Raw genomic sequence first — 19,705 nt, 5'->3', positions numbered from 1 at the left:
GTTCTCACCAGCAGACTTGCTGGTATCACCTCTCCTTTGTTGACATATAGTTAAGCATAGCTTCTTACAGATCCTCGTACTCAGAGCCAACCCTGTCTTGTCTCAAAACTCTTGCTACTGGCAGAAGGTGATAAAATTGTGGCCTAGAGGCCAAATGTTTTTTGTTTGGCTTACAGAATTAGATTACTTCCCAACACATTTATTACTTTACAACATTAGATTACTTCCCAACACATTTATGCCTGTAGTTACACATAAAAATCTGGATGCCTGACTTTTTGAAAGGTATGAAAAGTTTAGCAATACTATGCTGTCTATTCTTCATGCCACCAATTCGTTGGATCTGAGTAGATGCTGCCTGCCCCCTTCATCCTTGAGTGGGCGGGGGTGGGGGAGGTGGGACCTCATTGTTCAGGAATCCTACCACACTTGGTTGCCTGTACCAGGACTCCGAAGGTGCTTTTCTCTTTGAGACCTTTTTCTGAATGAACTTAACGGTCCACTTTTAAAATCCTAAATTTTATAAAGCCTTAACCAATCCAACCCAGTCCATTTATTGCACTAGATCAGAGGTTGTCAAATGGGGCAGTTTTTTACTCCCTCTACCTCAGGGTATTGGGCATGCCTGGAGTCTTTTGGATTGTCATACGGGGAAGGGGTGTACTATTGGCATCTAGCGGTAGAAGCCAGGACTGGTGCTGAGCATCCCGCAGCTGGATAGTCCCCTTAACAAAGGATGATCTGGTCCAAATGTCAGTGGTGCTGAGACTGAAAAACCCTGATCCAGAAGCTTAACATGAGTTATTGTGTCACTGTGCATGTGGATTAATGATGGTCTTTACCCTTACTAAGAATTATAGGATTCATTAAAATTTTACACTATTCTGACTTATTTTCATGTCATAAATATCAAGCAGTTTACCTTTGCTTTCTAAGGGCTTTGAGTTAGAGAGAATTGGATGGAAGAACTTTACATTGTAAACTTCCAATGAAGCATAAAATAGTTTCCTCACATTAAGCTTTCAAATATGTATTTGAGATACCTGTCAAATTTGGTAAATGTTTGGGTTAAATTATAATAATTTTTTGGTAAATATTCTTCAGTGTAATAATAGTACTATTATCAATTGACTGTCTTGTATACTGATATAATGTAGCTTTTGCTATATTAGTGATAGGTGAAAATCAGTTTTCTTTCAACGAGAAGGTTAATTTAGTGTTTTAATTTGACTTAAATGACTATGAATTTGAAATACATGTATTTCTTAGAACACTAGGTGGCCTCACAATCACAATTATTTTTACAAGGAACTACATATTAAGTTTTTAAACATTTTTTGAAGGTTTTTTTTTTTTTCGAGATGGAGTTTCGCTCTTGTTGCCTAGGCTGGAGGGCAGTGGCGCGATCTTGGCTCACGGCAACCTCTGCCTCCTGGGTTCAAGCGATTATCCTGCCTCAGCCTCCTGAGTAGCTGGGACTACAGGCATGCGCCACCACGCCCGGCTAATTTTTTTTTTTTTTTTTTTGTATTTTTAGTAGAGACAGGGTTTCACCGCTCAGGCTGTGTCAAACTCCCGAGCTCAGGTGATCCACCTGCCTCAGCCTCCCAAAGTGCTGGGATTACAGGCGTGAGCCACCGTGCCCGGCCGAAGTATTTTTTAGTAGTATGAAAATTGTTAATGAACAAATGAAATAAATCAACAAATAAACAAAATGGGAATAAGACATATTAAGTAAAACATTTGCGTTCTGCATTTTAAAAATCTTACAACAGCCGGGTGTCGTGGCTCATGCCTGTAATCCCAGCACTTTGGGCGGATCATGAGGTCCGGAGACAGAGACCATCCTGGCTAACACAGTGAAACCCTGTCTCTACTAAAAATACAAAAAATTCGCCGGGCGTGGCGGTGGGCGCCTGTAGTCCCAACTACTCCGGAGGCTGAGGCAGGAGAATGGCGTGAACCCGGGAGGCGGAGCTTGTAGTGAGCCGAGATTGCGCCACTGCACTCCAGCCTGGGCGACAGAGCGAGACTCCGTCTAAAAAAAAAAAAAAAAATCTTGTAACAGTAATCTATTGGGGCAGGGGGATACATTGTGTCCTTGTTTAGAAGAAGACCTGTGTCATGCGCGTTCATGTGAAGAAACCACCAAACAGGCTTTGTGTGAGCACCTGGCTGTTTATTTCACCTGGGTGCAGGCGGGCTAAGTCCCAAAAGAGAGTCAGCCCAGGGAGATAAGGGTGGGGCCCTTTTATAGGATTTGGGTAGGTAAAGGAAAATTACCGTCAAAGGGGCGGTTGTTCTCTGGCGGGCAGGAGTAGGGGGTCACAAGATACTCAGTGGGGGAGCTTTTTGAGCCAGGAAGAACCAGGAAAAGGAATTTCACAAGATAATCATCGCTTAAGGCAAGGACCGGCCATTTTCACTTTTGTGGTGGAATGTCATCGGTTAAGGCCAGGCAGGGCATTTGCACTTCTTCTGTGATTCTTCAGTTACTTCAGGCCGTCTGGGCGTATACGTGCAAGTCACATGGGATGTGATGGCTTGGCTTGGGCTCAGAGGCCTGACAACCTGTTTTTTGTTGTTGTTGTTGTTGTTGTTTTAGAAGAAGCCCTGTTTTTTGTTGTTGTTGTTTTTTGTTTTGAAACGGAGTCTCAGTGGGTCGCCCAGGCTGGAGCACAGTGGCAGGATCTCTGCTCACTGCAACCTCAGCCTCCCGAGTTCAAGCGATTCTCCTGCCTCAGCCTCCTGAGTAGCCGAGTCTACAGGCATGCACCACCACGCCTGGCTAATTTTTTGTATTTTTTAGTGGAGACGGGGTTTCACCATATTGGCCAGACTGGTCTCAAACTCCTGACCTCGTGATCTGCCCGCCTCGGCCTCCCAAAGTGCTGGGATTATAGGCGTCAGCTATCACACCCGGCCCAAAGCCCTATATTTTGAAGGTGAATGTTCTTGGTTCTTCTCTGATCAGTTACTAAAGTTGTTTTTCCTGTGCCTTTTGAGAATTATTTGAGAACTCCTCTAAGCTTGTGGCACATTTCAGCATTTTTGTTGTCTAAAGGCAGCCTTATTTTAATCATGTACATTTCATGCTGCCTCCTTTGCCTACCATATAGCTTCTGTTGAAATGTCCATGTTATATTTTATTTTTATTTACTCATTTTTCTATATCCATAATAAGAGTTAAAGGTTATATTTTAGCAATGTGTTTTTTTCTCTGTCGTAACATGTTAAAGATTTAAAATTGAGCCATGATGTTAAACAGTGAATTGGAATTTATAATGGATTTCGGCAAGAATGATTATATAAGACTTTGGACCAAAGAGAGCCTGGATGACTGTGTAGGGGTATTGGGCTATGCCCAGCACCACATCTGATTGTCATTTAGGGGAGCAGCTAGGCCTGGAACTGCTGGGGTGTGAACACTGCAGTATTCCCTGTTCTCTTGTCTCAGAGCGAACTGTGGTCTTTATCCAGGTCTAATCCCAGTTTAAAAAGAAAAAAAATCCAATGGTCTATTCTTTTGAGCTATATTATTGTAGAGAATACTGATTTGAAAAAACAAGGTCACTAACTAGAAATAAAATTTGAGCTGGGTGCAGTGGCTCATACCTGTAATCCCAGCATTTTTGGGAGGCCAAGGTGGGAGGATCACTTGAGCTCAGTTCAAGATCAGCCTGGGCAACATGGCAAAACCCCATCTCTACAAAAAATACAAAAATTAGCTGAGTGTGGTGGTGTGCACCTATAGTCCCACCTACTTGGGAGGCTGAAGTGGGAGGATGGCTTGAGCCCAGAAGGTGGAGGTTGCAGTAAGCTGTGATTGTGCCACTGCACTCCAGCCTGGGCGATAGAGCCAGACCCTGTTCCAAAAAAAAAATAATAATAATAAAATAAATAAATAAAAATAAATAAAAATTGGAAATCTTGGGTATGACTTCTTTCTTGTACCATTCAACATTCTTGATGTTTACTAGGCCAGTCCAAATAATCTATTTCTTGTGTGCCTGTTTATGTCAGTTTTTTTGTGACATGTGGAGAAGTGGAGCTGAGAGTAACCAAATTAGAATGAAGGAAGAGCTGTTTGTGAATGTCCATGTGACAAATGACAAAACTGGTTTTCCAAGAGGGACAGAGCTTGTTCAAGTTGAACGTTGTATCATATATCATAACTGGGCAAGGTTGAGCTATTCAGGTATTTATTTATGGATGTAATTTCATTTACTTGACATCCTAGAGTATTGTTGATGTCACGCATGTCCGTGTGAAGAGACCACCAAACAGGCTTTGTGTGAGCAATAAAGCTTTTTAATCACCTGGGTGCAGGCGGGCTGAGTCCGAAAAGAGAGTCAGCGAAGGGACATGAGTGTGGGGCCAGATAAGTGTGGGGCCGTTTTATAGGATTTGGGCAGGTAAAGGAAAATTACGGTCAAAGGGGGGTTGTTCTCTGGCGGGCAGGAGTGGGGGTTACAAGGTGCTCAGTGGGGGAGCTTTTTGAGCCAGGAAGAGCCAGGAAAAGGAATTTCACAAGATAATATCATCGCTTAAGGCAACGACAACGACCGGCCATTTTCACTTCTTTTGTGGTGGAATGTCATCAGTTAAGTCGAGGCAGGACATTTGCACTTCTTTTGTGATTCTTTAGTTACTTCAGGCCATCTGGGCATATACGTGCAAGTCACAGGGGATGCGGTGGGCTTGGCTTGGGCTCAGAGGCCTGACAGTTGAGAAGTTGTATGTTAGTAAATTGATCGTCTTAGTTTTGCAAGAGGTTATACTTTTTTTCACTCTAATAAGGAGACTGCAGGAGGTTATACTTTTAACCTTGTGTTAAATTCTTGGTAAGGAAAATTCCTTTGTGAATTATAATATAATTTGTAAGTTTATGCTGAATTTGGAGGGGGATTCATTGATTTATCATTCAACCTTATGTGGATACCCTGTGGTAATCTTACTAGTGTAGGTTGAGCAAAAGGTGTGTGCTTGAGTTTGTTCCTATAAAATTTTTTCATGACAGCACCTGGAGAGTGGAAATGTGAAAAAAGATGAGGATCGGCACTTTCTAGAAGTGTTGGTCTAAGTTTTCATTTGTTTACTATATGATTTTGAATGCCATCAACTAATACATTTTCTTTTTTTTTTTTTTTTTTTTTAGACGGAGTCTCGCTCTGTCGCCCAGGCTGGAGTGCAGTGGCCGGATCTCAGCTCACTGCAAGCTCCGCCTCCCGGGTTCGGGCCATTCTCCTGTCTCAGCCTCCTGAGTAGCTGGGACTACAGGCGCCCGCCACCTCGCCCGGCTAGTTTTTTGTATTTTTTAGTAGAGATGGGGTTTCACCGTGTTAGCCAGGATGGTCTCGATCTCCTGACCTAGTGATCCGCCCGTCTCGGCCTCCCAAAGTGCTGGGATTACAGGCTTGAGCCACCGCGCCCGGCCAACTAATACATTTTCAGTTATCCCTGAACCCTTTGGTCGGTCAGTGTCAGTAGGAGTTAGAAAAGATCCAGTTGGCTGGGAACGGTGACTCACTCCTGTAATCCCAGCACTTTGGGAGGCTGAGATGGGTGGATCATGAGGTCAGGAGTTCAAGACCAGCCTGACCAACATGGTGAAACCCCATCTCTACTAAAAATACAAAAATTAGCTGGGCATGGTGGCACGCGCCTGTAATCTCAGCTACTCCGGAGGCTGAGGCAGCAGAATCGCTTGAACCCAGGAGGCAGAGGTTGCAGTGAGCAGATATCGCACCATTGCACTCTAGCCTGGGCAAGAACAAGTCCCCGTCTCAAAAAAAAGAAAAAAGAAAAAGAGCCACGTCTACTTGTGGCCTGGAAAATTGATGGGAAGTTCCTGTACACATTAAACCAGATAATGTCCATTCACTGGTGTTTTTATTTTATTTTTTTTGGAGACAGTCTTGCTCTATCATCCTGGCTGGAGTGCAATGGCACCATCATAGCTCACTGCAGCCTCAACCTCCTGGGTTCTACCCATCCTCCTGCCGCAGCCTCCTGAGTAGCTGGGACTACAGGTGCCTGCCACCACTCCCAGCTAATTTTTTATTTTTTGTAGAGATGGGGTCTCACTATGTTGCCCAGGATAGTCTTAAACTCCTGTTCTAAAGCAATCCTCTTGCTTTAGCCTCCCAAAGTCCTGAGATTACAGGCATGAACCATTGCCTGCTCCTGGCCAGTGTTTTTGATTTAAAAGAGAAATACAAGCCGGGCTCAGTGGCTCACGCCTGTAATCCCAGCACTTTGGGAGGCCAAGGTGGGGGGATCACCTGAGGTCGGGAGTTTGAGACCAGCCTGACCAACGTAGAGAAACTCTGTGTTTACTAAAAATACAAAATTAGCTGGGCGTGGTGGCGCATGCCTGTAATCTCAGCTACTTGGGAGGCTGAGGCAGGAGAATCGCTTGAACCTGGGGGATGGAGGTTGTGGTAAGCCAAGATCGTGCCATTGCACTCCAGCCTGGGCCGTGAGAGCAAAACTTCATCTAAAAAAAAAAAAAAAAGAGAGAGAGAGAGAGAAATACAGGCCCAGTGCAGTGGCTCACGCCTGTAATCCCAGCACTTTGGGAGGCCAAGGTCGTAGATCGCTTGAGCCCAGGAAATCAAGACCAGCTTGGGCAATGGTGAAACCCCATCTCTATCAAAAGTACGAAAATTAGCCAGGTATGGTGGCACATACCTGTAAAGTCCCAGCTACTCAGGAGGCTGGGGCGAAAGGATCACTTGAGCCCAGGAGGTCGAGGCTGCAGTGAGCCTTGATTGTGCCACTGTACTCCCAGCCGGGGTGACAGAGCGAGACCCTGTGTTAATAAACAAACAAATAAAAGAGAAATACATCTAATAATCTGCATCACTTATCTGTGCTTGGAACATTCAATATTAACTCCACCCTTTCCTTTTTCTCTAGGCAAATAAGGGCGAGACTGAAAAATCAAGTCACTCAGTTGAAGGAGGAAGTACCTGGTTTCATACCAGGCCTGGCAATATTACAGGTATTATGATAGTTTATTTCCATTAATGTTGTCTTTGCTTGATTTCTTAATATCATTTCACACCTCTCCTTCTACTTTCCTTTCCTTTTTTTTTTTTTTGGCTGCTGTATAATCTCATGCCTTTTCAGTCTCTCTTGACAGGTTCCCCCTCTTTGGCTCAGTTTCTAAATGTTGGCATATCCCGGCCCTCTGCTCTTCTCTGTGGATACCCTTTCTCTAGGCCAGTGTCTCTTAACTTTTGGTCTTAACTTAGGGCCCCTTTACAATCTTTTTTTTTTTCCTTTAATTTAATGTATTTATTTATTTACTTTTGAGAGAAAAGGTCTTACTCTGTTGCCAGGCTGGAATGTAGCAGTGCAATCATAACTCACTGTAGCGTTGAACTCTTGGCTTCAAGCAGTCCTCCTGCCTCTGCCTGCCAAAGCACTGGCATTATAGGCGTGAGCCACTGTACTTGGCCCCCTTTACACTCTTAAAGATGTAAGACCTCAAGGAGCTATTGTTTATACAGATTTATCCATTAATGTTTACTGTATTAGAAATTAGGAAGTTTTGGCCAGGCACGGTGGCTCATGACTGTAATCCAGCACTTTGGGAGGCCAAGGTGGGCAGATCACCTGAGGTCAGGAGTTTGAGACCAGCCTGGCCAACATGGTGAAACCCTACCTTTATTAAAAATACAAAAATTAGCTGGGTGTGGTGGTGGGCGCCTGTAATCCCAGCTACTCAGGAGGCTGAGGCAGGAGAATTGCTTGAACCTGGGAGGTGGAGGTTGCAGTGAGCCAAGATTGTGCCACTGCACTCCAGTCTGGGTGACAGAGATTCCGTCTAAAAAAAAAAAAAAAGAGAGAGAGAAATTAGGAAGTTTTAAAAATGTTTATTCATTTAAAAATGCCAATAGTAAGCTCATTTATTATATGTTAACATAAATAACATTTTATGGAATAATAACTTTTTTAAAAACAAAATTTAGTGAAAAGAGGCATTATTTTATATTTGTGCACACCTCTTTCCTGTATGGCTTAATAGAAGAGAGCTGGAGTCTTATCTGCCTCTGCATTCAGTCTTTTGCTGTGTGCTGGTTTGATTGAAATATATGGAGAAAATTTGGCTTCATACAGATGTGTAGCTGTAAAAGGGAAGAACTTTTTAAATAGTCTTTCCAGGTAATTGTGGGTATTTTTCTTTGATGTTGTACCAGGACTCAGTAAGTAAAGTTTTAAAAGATTAGTTGCAATGTAGAATCTGAAACGTCATCAGTGAACTTTGATACTTTGTTACATCTTCTCAGACTTGCATACTTTGCTACATCAAAATGTTACATTTGGAATGAATATTTACCCCATGCATGGTTTTGTAACATCCTTTGTTCCTCATTTGGAAAATAATAAGTTCCCTGAATTATGCAGATCTTCCAAATGTTAACATTTCATTATGCAATATGAAAGAATTGGAATCATTAACATCACCAAGCTCATCAGAGAAGTTTTCAAGTATTGAGAAGCTGTCAAGCTCACAGGGGTGGATAAAAAATTTTAACTTTCACCCAAAAACTCACGTTTTATCATTGGCAACAAATACAATTAATTGTTTCTCTGGAAATACCAGGCTCACTTTATTCATTTTTGAGAAAATATTTGTCAGATACTCAAGCCTGAATAATCATTGCTTGTCAGTTGTTATTTCAAGTAAAGATGGTGTTCCATATAAAAATGCATCTGTTTCAGCTAACAAGGCAAAAAAGCACAAGTGCAGCCTGGACAACAAAGTGAGACCCCATCTCTACAAAAAAATTAAAAAATGAGTCAGGAGTGGTAGTACAGACCTGTGGTCCCAACTACATGAGAGGGAGGCAGGAGGATCACTTGAGCCCAGGAAGTCAAGGCTGCAGGGAGTTGTATTCATGCCACTGTCCTCCAGCTTGGGTGACAGAGTGAGACCCTGTCTCAAACAAACAAACAAAAAATGCACAAATACTTTAGTAACAACCACAACCACTGTACTTCTGTATATAGCAGAAGTGCATTATAAGTGCTTCCCAATTCCTTACACAGACTATTAAAAACACATGCACTCAAGAGTTGAGGTATGTGTGTGTGTGTGTATATATATATATATAATTTACTCAGTACAGTGGTACAGTGGCACAATCTTGGTTCACTGCAACCTCCATCTCCCAGGCTCAAGTAAGTAAGTGATCCTCCCACTCAGTCTCCAGAGTAGCTGCGATTACAGGCATACACCACCATGCCTAATTTTTTTTTTGAGACCGAGTCTTGTTTTATCGCCTAGGCTGGAGTGCAGTGGTGCACTGCAGCCTCCACCTCCCAGGTTCATGCAGTTCTATTGCCTTAGCCTCCTGAGTAGCTGGGATTACAGGTGCCTGCCATCATGCCCTGCTAATTTTTTTTTTTTTTTTTTTTTGAGACAGAGTCTTGCTCTATCCCCCAGGTTGGAATGTAGTGGCGTGATCTCAGCTCACTGAAACCTTTGCCTCCTGGGTTCAGGTGATTCTCATGCCTCAACCTCCCGAGTAGCTGGGATTACAGGTGCCATGCCCAGCTAATTTTTGTAATTTTAGTAGAGATAGGGTTTCACCACATTGGCCAGGCTGGTCTTGAACCCCTGACCTCAGGTGATCCACCTGCCTCAGCCTCCCAAAGTGCTGAGATTACAGGTGTGAGCCACTGCGCCCGGCCTTAATTTTTTGTATTTTTTTGTAGAGATTTTTTTTGCCTTTTTGCCCAGGCTGGTCTCGAACACTGGGACTCAAAGTGATCCTCCTGTCTCAGCTTCCCAAAGTGCTGAGATTATAGGCATGAGCCACTGTGCCCGGCCTTAATTTTTTGTATTTTTTTGTAGAGATGGTTTTTCGCCTTGTTGCTCCGGCTGATCTCGAACTCCTGGGCTCAAAGTGATCTTCCCACCTTAGTCTCCCAAAGTCCTGGGATTACAGCATGAGCCACTGTGCTTGGCCACGTTAAGAAAATTAATAATGTATATTTCTTTATCAAGGGCCGTCCTAGTGAAACTGGCATCTAGTTTTACTGAGTGTGTGTGGTAGCGAAGGATACCTTGACAACTAGTCCAAAGCCATTGTCTTGATTTGTGCGGGTTCACTAATAGTCTTACACACCATTGCTTTTGCACCATCAGTACAGATGTTAACACAATTAAAAAGGCAAACAGCATTGTAGTGGTATTATAATGAAACTAGCCTGGCCCAAATAAATCTTTCAAAAGGTCTTGGGGTCCCTAAAGAGTGTGTGGGCCATACTTTCAGAACCATTATTTTAGGCAGTTTCATCTATCAGGCCAGTGACTTCTAAATCTAGATCTCTTCTGAGCTCCAGGCTCTTGATCTGGGACACCACTGGTTTCCTTCCCTCCTTGGAGTCTCCTTTGCTTGTTGTTGCTCATCACCCTAATACCTAAACCATTTGAATGCCTTGGGACTCACCCTTGAGGTCTCTTCCCTGTCTTATTCTTTCCCTAAGTGACCTCACCCAGTCCCATAGCTTCATGAGCGAATACTTCCAAATTTAGGTCTCTATCCAGAGTTTCTTCCCTGAGCTCCAGATTCACCCAGTAGGGAGGTATTCAATAAATATTTTTATGGACAAATGTATGAAGGAATGTTTACAGTCTTGATTTGGATGACAGGAAACTCAAGGCTTTCATTTGAAACTCCCGTCAGAGTTTCACCCAACTTGGACATAGTCTCCCTTACAATCTATATGTATGTCTCGAATACATCATTTAATCCCTTGCTAAGTTTCTATCCCTTGTTTATTAAGAATGTCAAAGTAGGCATTGTGCGGTGGCTCACGCCTGTAATCTCAGCACTTTGGGAGGCTAAGGCTGGTGGATCACTTGAGGTCAGGAGTTTGAGACCAGCCTAGCCAACATGGTGAAATCCCATCTCTACTCAAAATATAAAAATTAGCCAGGTATGGTGGTGCACACCTGTGATCACAGCTACTCAGGAGGCTGAGGCAGGAGAATCGCTTGAACCCGGGGGACGGAGGTTGGAGTGAGCCGAGATCGCGCCACTGTACTCCAGCCTTAGACTCTGTCTCAAAAAAAAAAAAAAAAGTCAAAGTGAATACTACTTAAATATCCCTCTCTCCTCTGCTGTTTGTCTAAAAGGGCTTAGCTGAGAAGAAAAGCACAGAAGGCCTGTCACTCTCTGCCTGGCATGTTCTCTGCTGTGGTGGATTTTCCCTTTTTTGCAAATTACTAAGAATCAAAAGTATATGTTGTGGGTGTATACTGGTACATTTGGTGACTGGTTATATCTTGGCTTATTTTTGCAAATTGTTTGTTGTAGAAAGAGTAAATGTCATAGGCAAGAAGTATACCCTTTTAAAAGAAATATTGAGTTCCCCCCCATTTTAAAAATTAACTTCCAACCTTGTTTTTTTACATTTATTGATGACAAATGTTTTTATTACATAAACACTGTTCTACAGCTAGTCTCATGTCCTTGCTGATAAAAAAAAAGTGGTAGAATCTTTTAATTTTGTACTTTAGCACCAGAGTCAACAGCTTTCTGTGATACAAGATTTATGTAATACGTTGTAATCACATCTCCCTGCCTCAGACCTCTAGTCTTTTTCACTCTGGTGCTGGCACCACCGTCTTCCCTGAGCCAGAAGCCTGAGACCGTCTCCTTACTGAGCTCTCTTCCTCACTCCCTGCATCCAGTTAGGGGCTATTGTCCTGTTGATTCTGCCTCTCATCAACTCTTGGAATCTGTTGCCTCCCCTTGATTCCTACTGCTCCCAACCCTGGGAACACTATAGTTACCTGCTTAATGATTTGGGGGTTCTATCTAGATACCTCCTGTCTGTCCTCCTGATGGCAATTTCAGCCCTTGTTAAAATGCAAGTCTGATCATAATCTATCCAGCCACACTCACTCTCCATCCTTTACCAGAATGATAGTACAAGTTGAGTATCCTTTATCTGAAATACTTGGGACGAGAGTGTTTTAGATTTTGGAATCTGTATATACATAGGGATGAGATCCAATTCTAAAGCAAAATTTATTTATGTTTCGTTATATACCTTATACTTGTAGACTGAAGGTAATTTTATAGAAGTGTGTGTGTATATATACACACATATATATATATATTTTGAGACGGAGTTTTGCTCTTGTCGCCCAGGCTGGAGTGCAATGGCACGATCTCGGCACACTACAACCTCCACTTCCCGGGTTCAAGTGATTCTCCTGCCTCAGCCTCCCAAGTAGCTGGGATTACAGGTGTGTGCCACCACACCTGGCTAATTTTTGTATTTTTAGTTGAGATGGGGTTTCACCATGTTGGCCAGGCTGGTGTCAAACTCCTGACCTCAAGTGATCTGCCTGCCCCGGCCTCCTAAAGTGCTGGGATTACAGGCATGAGCCTCCGCACCCAGCCTAGAATTTAAATTCCTCTGGGAAAGCACACAACACTGAGCCTGGCACAGTGTGCCCTCCACGACCTGGCTTTCTCTTTCTGCCCCGACCTCTCAAAGTGCTGGGATTACAGACGTGAGCCACTGCGCCCAGCCAATTTTATATATTTTTAATAATATTGTGCATGAAATGCACTTTTAACTGTGTTTTGACTGTAAGCCATCACATGAGGCCAGGTGTGGAATTTTCTACTTTTGGCATTGTCAGTGCTCAAAGTTTCTGATTTTGGAGCATTTTGGATTTGTGTTTTTGTTTTTTGTTTTTGTTTTTTGAGACAGGGTCTCACTCGATTGTCCAGGCTGGAGTGCAGGGGTGTGATCACAGTTCATTGCAGCCTGGATCTCCCAGGCTCAAGCTATCCTCCTGTCTCAGCCTCCCGAGTAGCTAGGACTACAGGCATCCAGTTAATTTTAGTATTTGCAACAGAGTTTCTCCATATTGCCCAGGCTAGTCTCAAACTGAGCTCACATGATCTGCCTGCCTCGGCCTCCCAAAGTGCTGAGCCACTGCACCTGACCGATTTTGGATTTTTGAGTTAGGGATCTTAAGCCTGTACTACTTATATAGAGTGTTTACAATAGTTCAAATGATTTGTTTATATTTCTAATTGTTCTATGTTTTATCTATGTTTTATACTACCCTACGAGGTAGGAGATGGCCCCTTATAGCCATAGTAACTCATGCTCAAAGATCTTGGGTAGCTTGCCCAAAGCCAGTCAGGAAGGGACTGAGTCTGGGAAATGAACCTAGGTCTGTCTCTGAAACCCATTTGTTCTTCCTCTTTGTTTTTCTTTTTTTTTTTTTTTTTGAGACGGAGTCTCGCTCTGTCGCCCAGGCTGGAGTGCAGTGGCGCGATCTCGGCTCACTGCAAGCTCCGCCTCCCGGGTTCACGCCATTCTCCTGCCTCAGCCTCCCGAGTAGCTGGGACTACAGGCGCCCACAACCGCGCCCGGCTAATTTTTTGTATTTTTAGTAGAGACGGGGTTTCACCGTGGTCTCGATCTCCTGACCTTGTGATCCGCCCGCCTCGGCCTCCCAAAGTGCTGGGATTACAGGCGTGAGCCACCGCGCCCGGCCTCCTCTTTGTTTTTCTAATTCCTTAGCAATGCATTCAAGAACATTCATGATCTGGCCCAAGTATATATTTAAAAGTTGAGTTTTCATTTTTTTTTAAATAAAATGGATGAGTAACTTCCCAAATAACTGAATATTTATAGGAAATTAAGACTTGACTTTTCATTATAAGAGATACTAATGGACTAAGCATGGTGGCTCACGCCTGTAATCCCAGCACTTTAGGAGGCCAAGGTGAGCGGCTTGCTTGAGCCCAGGAATTTGAGACCAGCCTGGGCAACATAGAGAGACTTTGTCTCCAAAAAAATACAAACATTAGTTGGTTGTGGTGGTACTTGCCTGTAGTCCCCACTCCTGGGGAGGCTGGGGTGGGAGGATTGCTCAAGCCCCGGAGGTTGAGGCTGCAATGAGCTGTAATCGTGTCACTGCATTCCAGCCTGGGTGACAGAGCAAGACTTTTTCCCATTAAAAAAAAAAAAAAAAATTTATGCTAAGGTGATAGAAATACAGCCTTAGCCCCATATAGCGTCATTAGTATTTCTCTCTCTCTTTTTTTTTTGAGTTAGAATCTTATTCTGTCATGCAGGCTGGAGTGCAGTGTTGTGATCTCTGCTCACTGCAACCTCTGCCCTCCCCTGTCCCCCAGGGGATCCTCCCACCTTAGCCTCCCAAGTTAGCTGGAACTACAGGCACACCACCATGCCCAGCTGATTTTTGTATTTTTTGTAGAGATGGAGTTTCAATATGTTGCCCAGGCTGGTCTCTAACTCCTGGGCTCAAGCGATCCACTCACCCTGGCCTTCCAAAGTGCTGGGAGTATCGGCATGAGCCACCGCACCTGGCCAAAAAACTGATTTTTAACAGTATTCGGGAACTATTCAGAGTGCTTTATGTACAGTAACTCATTCAGTCTTCACAAAATACATGGACAGAAACAATACAGTTAATAAACTCAACTAGACTGTATCTTCATAAGGTTTCTGAAACAGAAAGAAAAATGAACCAGTAGACCAATACCCAAGATATCTTATGGTGTAGAACATGGATTAGTAAACTGTGGCTCATATCCAAATGCTGCCCAGTTTATAAAGAGTTAAAAAAGCATTAGCAGCAGCTGCTATGACAGGGTATGTGTCCCATAAAGCCTAAAATATATACCGCCTGCCCCTCTATAGAAACAGTTTATAGACTCCTGGTATAAAAAAAGTGTCCCTGACCTGTTCTGGAATAGGATCTTTTGGATGATGTAATACTCAGCCATCTTCAAGGAAGAAATCAGCATTTTTTTTTTTTTTGAGATAGAGTTTTACTCTTGTCGCCCAGACTGGAGTGCAATGGCAGGATCTTGGCTCACTGCAACCTCTCCCTCCTGGGTTCAAGGGATTCTCCTGCCTCAGCTTCCCAAGTTGCTGGGATTACAGGTGCATGCCATCACACCTGGCTAATATTTGTATTTTTAATAGAGATGGGGTTTCACCATCTTGACCAGGCTAGTCTCGAACTCCTGACCTCAGGTGATCTACCTACCAGCCTTGGCCTCCCAAAGTGCTGGGATTACAGGCGTGAGCCACTGCGCCCGGACAGAATACATGTTCTTTAAACGTTCGTTTTGCTTCTAGTCTATCAATGGTTCTATAGCCACTCTCCCCTATAAAATGCCTATACTGGCCAAGTGGGGTGGCTCATGCCTACCTAGCACTTTGGCAGGCTGAGGCAGGAAGATTGCTTAAGCCCAGGTGTTTGAGACCAGCCTGGGCAATAGTGAAACCCCATTTCTACAAAAAATACAACAATTGGCTGAGTGTGGTGGCGGAGGATTGCTTGAGCCTAGGAGTTGCAGGCTGCAATGAGCCATGATCATGCTACTGTACTCTAGGATGGGTGGCAGAGTGAGACCATGTCTCAAAAATAATCAATCAATCAATCAATAGGCTGGGTGCGGTGGCTCAAGCCTGTAATCCCAGCACTTTGGGAGGCCGAGACGGGTGGATCACGAGGTCAGGAGATCGAGACCATCCTGGCCTACACGGTGAAACCCTGTCTCTACTAAAAAATACAAAAAACTAGCCGGGTGAGGTGGTGGGCGCCTGTAGTCCCAGCTACTCGGGAGGCCGAGGCAGGAGAATGGCGTGAACCTGGGAGGCGGAGCTTGCAGTGAGCTGAGATCCGGTCACTACAGTCCAGCCTGGGCGACAGAGCGAGACTCCGTCTCAAAAAAAATAAAAAAATAAAAAATAAATAAATAAATAAATAAAACCTATACTAAAAGTGACTCTTTGAATTGGCTTTTTAGATGTCTTTTCCAATAAAACTTTGACATATGCTCATAACTGTAACTATTAAGTTTTTTTTCTGGAACTGGTTGTAGTTTTAGTGTTTTAGACAAACTCCTTCAGAAATATTCAGGCAGAAAAACAGTTACATATAAAGGAACAACAACAGCGAGAGACTTCAGACTTCTCCTGTGTGACATTAGATGCCAAAGACAACATCTCTGAAGGAAAATACTGTCACTCCATATCCACCAAGGCCAGTCAAGTGCAAGGGACAGCAGAAAAATATTTTCAGTTATACGGACTTAGAAAAATGTCCACCTACCTTTCCTGGAAAAATGACTTATAGTTACATTTCACTTACCTGAAACATGAATGAAGATAAACTCTAGAACAGAGAATCTGTGGCTTAAAAAGGACTGGCAGCAAGTGGTAAAACAATTTAATCTCAGAGTTAAGACTAAATAACTAGTTGTAGGTATAAATATGAATGAAATTGTAAAAAAAAAAAAAAATACTTTTTTATTTAGAACCACCTCCTTTCCTACTTTGATCTAAAAATTCCAGAATGTATCAAATCTGGTAACTGCACCAGTAAGGGTTGGGTGGTGGGGCAAAGAACATACATAGAAAGTGACCAAAGAGGAAACATGAGAGGCACTAAAAGTCTAGGGAAGTCCCTACAGGAAGCATCTAATGTACTTAGATACAAATAATCCATTAAAAAAAAAGTAGAATTCCCCTCAAAGGACTCTTCTGGCTCTTGCGATTCAAATTAGCACAACAAAACTGAGAACTGTCTGTATAAGGGACAACTGAAGCTAAGATTCCGGCCATGTCCTGAGATCTGAGGGGAGCATCCAGTAATAGCATCAATATGACAAGGTCAGAAAATCCTCTGTCACAAAAGCTGGCTTCTTTTTTTGCCATGGTCCTGTTAAAAGGAGCTATGCTTCAGTTATCTTTGATATGAAGGGACCTACCACCTTTCCCTCTGTGATACCCTCTGTAATTTTGGGAGAAACACAACTTATGGTAGCATATATCAACCTTGAAAAGGAGAAATACCAACCACTGGAGCATGAAAAAATATTAGTAAAATAAAATTTTACAAATAAATGGTTATAATGATAAACTATAAATACGTTCATGGTTAAAGAAACAGAGGGAACATAGTGAGACACAGCATGGTGGTTCAAAGGATTTGGCGTCTACACTACAAGTTTCTCCCTCTTTTTTTTTTTTTTTTTAAGAGACAAGGTCTCTCTGTTGCCCAGGCTACCCAGGCACAATATCATGACTGACTGTGCACTGGTGCAATCATGGCAAAACTCCTGAGCTCAAGTAATCCTCCCACCTTGGCCACCCGAGTGCTGGGACTACAGTCGTGCACCACCACGCCTGGCTAATTTTTTGTAAAGATGGGGGTCTCGCTATGTTGCCCAGACTGGTCTCAAACTCCTGGACTGAAATGATCCTCCTCCCTTGGCCTCCCAAAGTGCAGAGATTACAGACCTGAGTCGCTGCACCCGGCCTTCTCTCTGTGTTGGGGCCTGCAGATTGCCCTTTGTCTTGCCTGGCTGTTTATTCAGTGTAAACTAGAGTGAGGTCCTTCCACCCTCCTTTCTATTTTCTGTGTGGAGGGGCCAGGGAGCTTTCCATTTCCCCTGGGGGTGGGGGAGAGGGTGTGGACTGTGCCCTCTGGGTGCTCCTGCCTCTCAGGCATTTTTCTTGCCTGATGACAGTTTCTCAGCCCTCCATACTCTGTTTTTTTTGGTATGGCAGCAGAAATCCCACATGTTTCTGGTAGGCCTGCAGCATCCTTGCTTAGTTTCCTGTGCAGATGCAGATATCCTCTACTTTCTGTTTGAGGTTTTGCAGTGAGAACCACGTGGGCCTTGTTTAGGGGAGGGGCTGTAACACCATCTGTGTTCACATAATCCCTCCTGCCCCCACAGCCTCCCTATACTCCTGTAAGTTCTCTGCAACAAGAGTTGCATGATTAAACATTTCTTTTATTAAAACTAAAATTGTAGAAGCTTTTCTGTGCACTTTGCCTTTCCCTAATCATCTGATTTGCATGCATTTATTATTCTAGATTGGCAACAGAGATGATTCCAATCTTTATATAAAAGTGAAGCTGAAGGCTGCTGAAGAGGTAAGCCAGAACAGCCGTGCCATCACCCTCCCCCACCTCCACCTGGGTCCTATCAATTACCCCTTGCCCTTTTTGTTCCTCCCTGTGTAAACTTTTATCACCCACAGGAGACATTAGTTTATCTATTTTGCAAGTCAGAAATGGGTGAGTTAGACCTGTGACCTCTGGTTTGCCCTTGAGTTTTTGTTTTCTCTTTAATGATTTTCTTCCCAAAGAGCAGGATGTCAGTTGAGAAAAGTGACGAGACAAGTCTCAATCATTTTAGGAGATTTATTTGCCAAAATTAAAGACACACCTGGGAGACAGGTCTATGCCTTTCTCTGAAGATGATTTCGAGTTCTCCAAATTTAAAGAGGAAAGGGCAGGTTATTGAGAAGTACACAATTTTCATGTAAGAGGTGGGTAGGGAAAAATAGTCATTCATGACTTTGGCTAAGTGAATCTGCATTTTTTTTTTTTTTTTTTTTGAGACGGAGTCTTGCTCTGTTGCCCAGGCTGGAGTGCAGTGGCCGGATCTCAGCTCACTGCAAGCTCCGCCTCCCGGGTTTACGCCATTCTCCTGCCTCAGCCTCCCGAGTAGCTGGGACTACAGGCGCCCGCCACCTCACCCGGCTAGTTTTTTGTATTTTTTAGTAGAGACGGGGTTTCACCATGTTAGCCAGGATGGTCTCGATCTCCTAACCTCGTGATCCGCCCATCTCGGCCTCCCAAAGTGCTGGGATTACAGGCTTGAGCCACCGTGCCCGGCGAATCTGCATTTTTTACATAAGATGACGTAGACAGTTGGACACCATGGCTTATGCCTGTAATCCCAATACTTTGAGAGGCTGAGGCAGGTGGATCACCTGAGCTCAGGAGTTCGATACCAGCCTGAGAAACATGGAGAAACCCCATCTATACTAAAAATGCAAAAAATTAGCCAGGTGTGGTAGCGCATGCCCGTAATCCCAGCTACTTGGGAGACTGAGGCAGGAGAATTGCTTGAATCTGGGAGGTGGAGGTTGCGGTGAGCTGAGATCATGCCATTGCACTCCAGCTTGGGCAACGAGAGTGAAACTCCATCCCCCCCCAAAAAAAGATGATATAGACAAGTGGGGCTGAGGAAAAATGCAGGCAATCTGCATTTTACATAAGATAACATAGACAAAATGGGGCAGGGGAACAATCAGATATACATTTGTGTCTGGTGGGCTGGGGGTGGCTGCACCTGTAAAGACAAGCTATCGGTTTACATTGCCATGGTGAAATTTTAACAGAAACATCATAAAGATCTTGCAGCTCACTAGGAATTTCCTTGTGGGCAAAATATGGGGGAGGCATGTAGCTTTTCATCTTGTAACATCTTATTTAGGAACCAAAAAGGGGGAGGCAGATTTGCATGACCCAGTTCCCAGCTTGGCTTTTCCCTTTGACTTAATGAATTTGGGGTCCCAAGATTTAATTTCCTTTCTCAAGGAATAGCAAGCGTGACATTGCTGAAGTGCCGTAGTGGCAATTAACCAGCGAATGATGAATGGGTTGAAGTGAGGGACTCATTCTTCAGAACATATAAGGGTGAAATGATGACCAACACCTCCTTGTTTGTTAGTCATGTCTGTAAAAGAAATGGTTCAATATCTCAGGTTGTCTTGCCATTTACCTGCTTTTAATGTCCGTTTTGCAGATTGGGATCAAAGCCACTCACATTAAGTTACCAAGAACAACCACAGAATCTGAGGTGAGTTTTTATGA

At 43.6% G+C, this 19,705-nt stretch overlaps 1 protein-coding gene across 2 annotated transcripts in view; it reads left to right on the top strand.

Annotated features, from left to right (window-relative positions):
* Positions 1 to 19,705, top strand: part of LOC105473695 (methylenetetrahydrofolate dehydrogenase, cyclohydrolase and formyltetrahydrofolate synthetase 1) — a 73,131-nt gene that overhangs the window by 7,380 nt on the left and 46,046 nt on the right. For both annotated transcript variants that reach the window (XM_071100020.1, XM_011727624.2), the window contains exons 2-4: positions 6,922 to 7,006; positions 17,915 to 17,974; positions 19,638 to 19,691. In XM_071100020.1, the coding sequence (XP_070956121.1) occupies positions 6,922 to 7,006; positions 17,915 to 17,974; positions 19,638 to 19,691 (199 nt within the window). The remainder of the gene's footprint in view (positions 1 to 6,921; positions 7,007 to 17,914; positions 17,975 to 19,637; positions 19,692 to 19,705) is intronic.

Source organism: Macaca nemestrina, chromosome 7, assembly GCF_043159975.1.
Source record: "Macaca nemestrina isolate mMacNem1 chromosome 7, mMacNem.hap1, whole genome shotgun sequence".
Lineage (NCBI taxonomy): Eukaryota > Metazoa > Chordata > Mammalia > Primates > Cercopithecidae > Macaca > Macaca nemestrina.
This window is presented reverse-complemented; position numbering and strand designations above follow the sequence as displayed.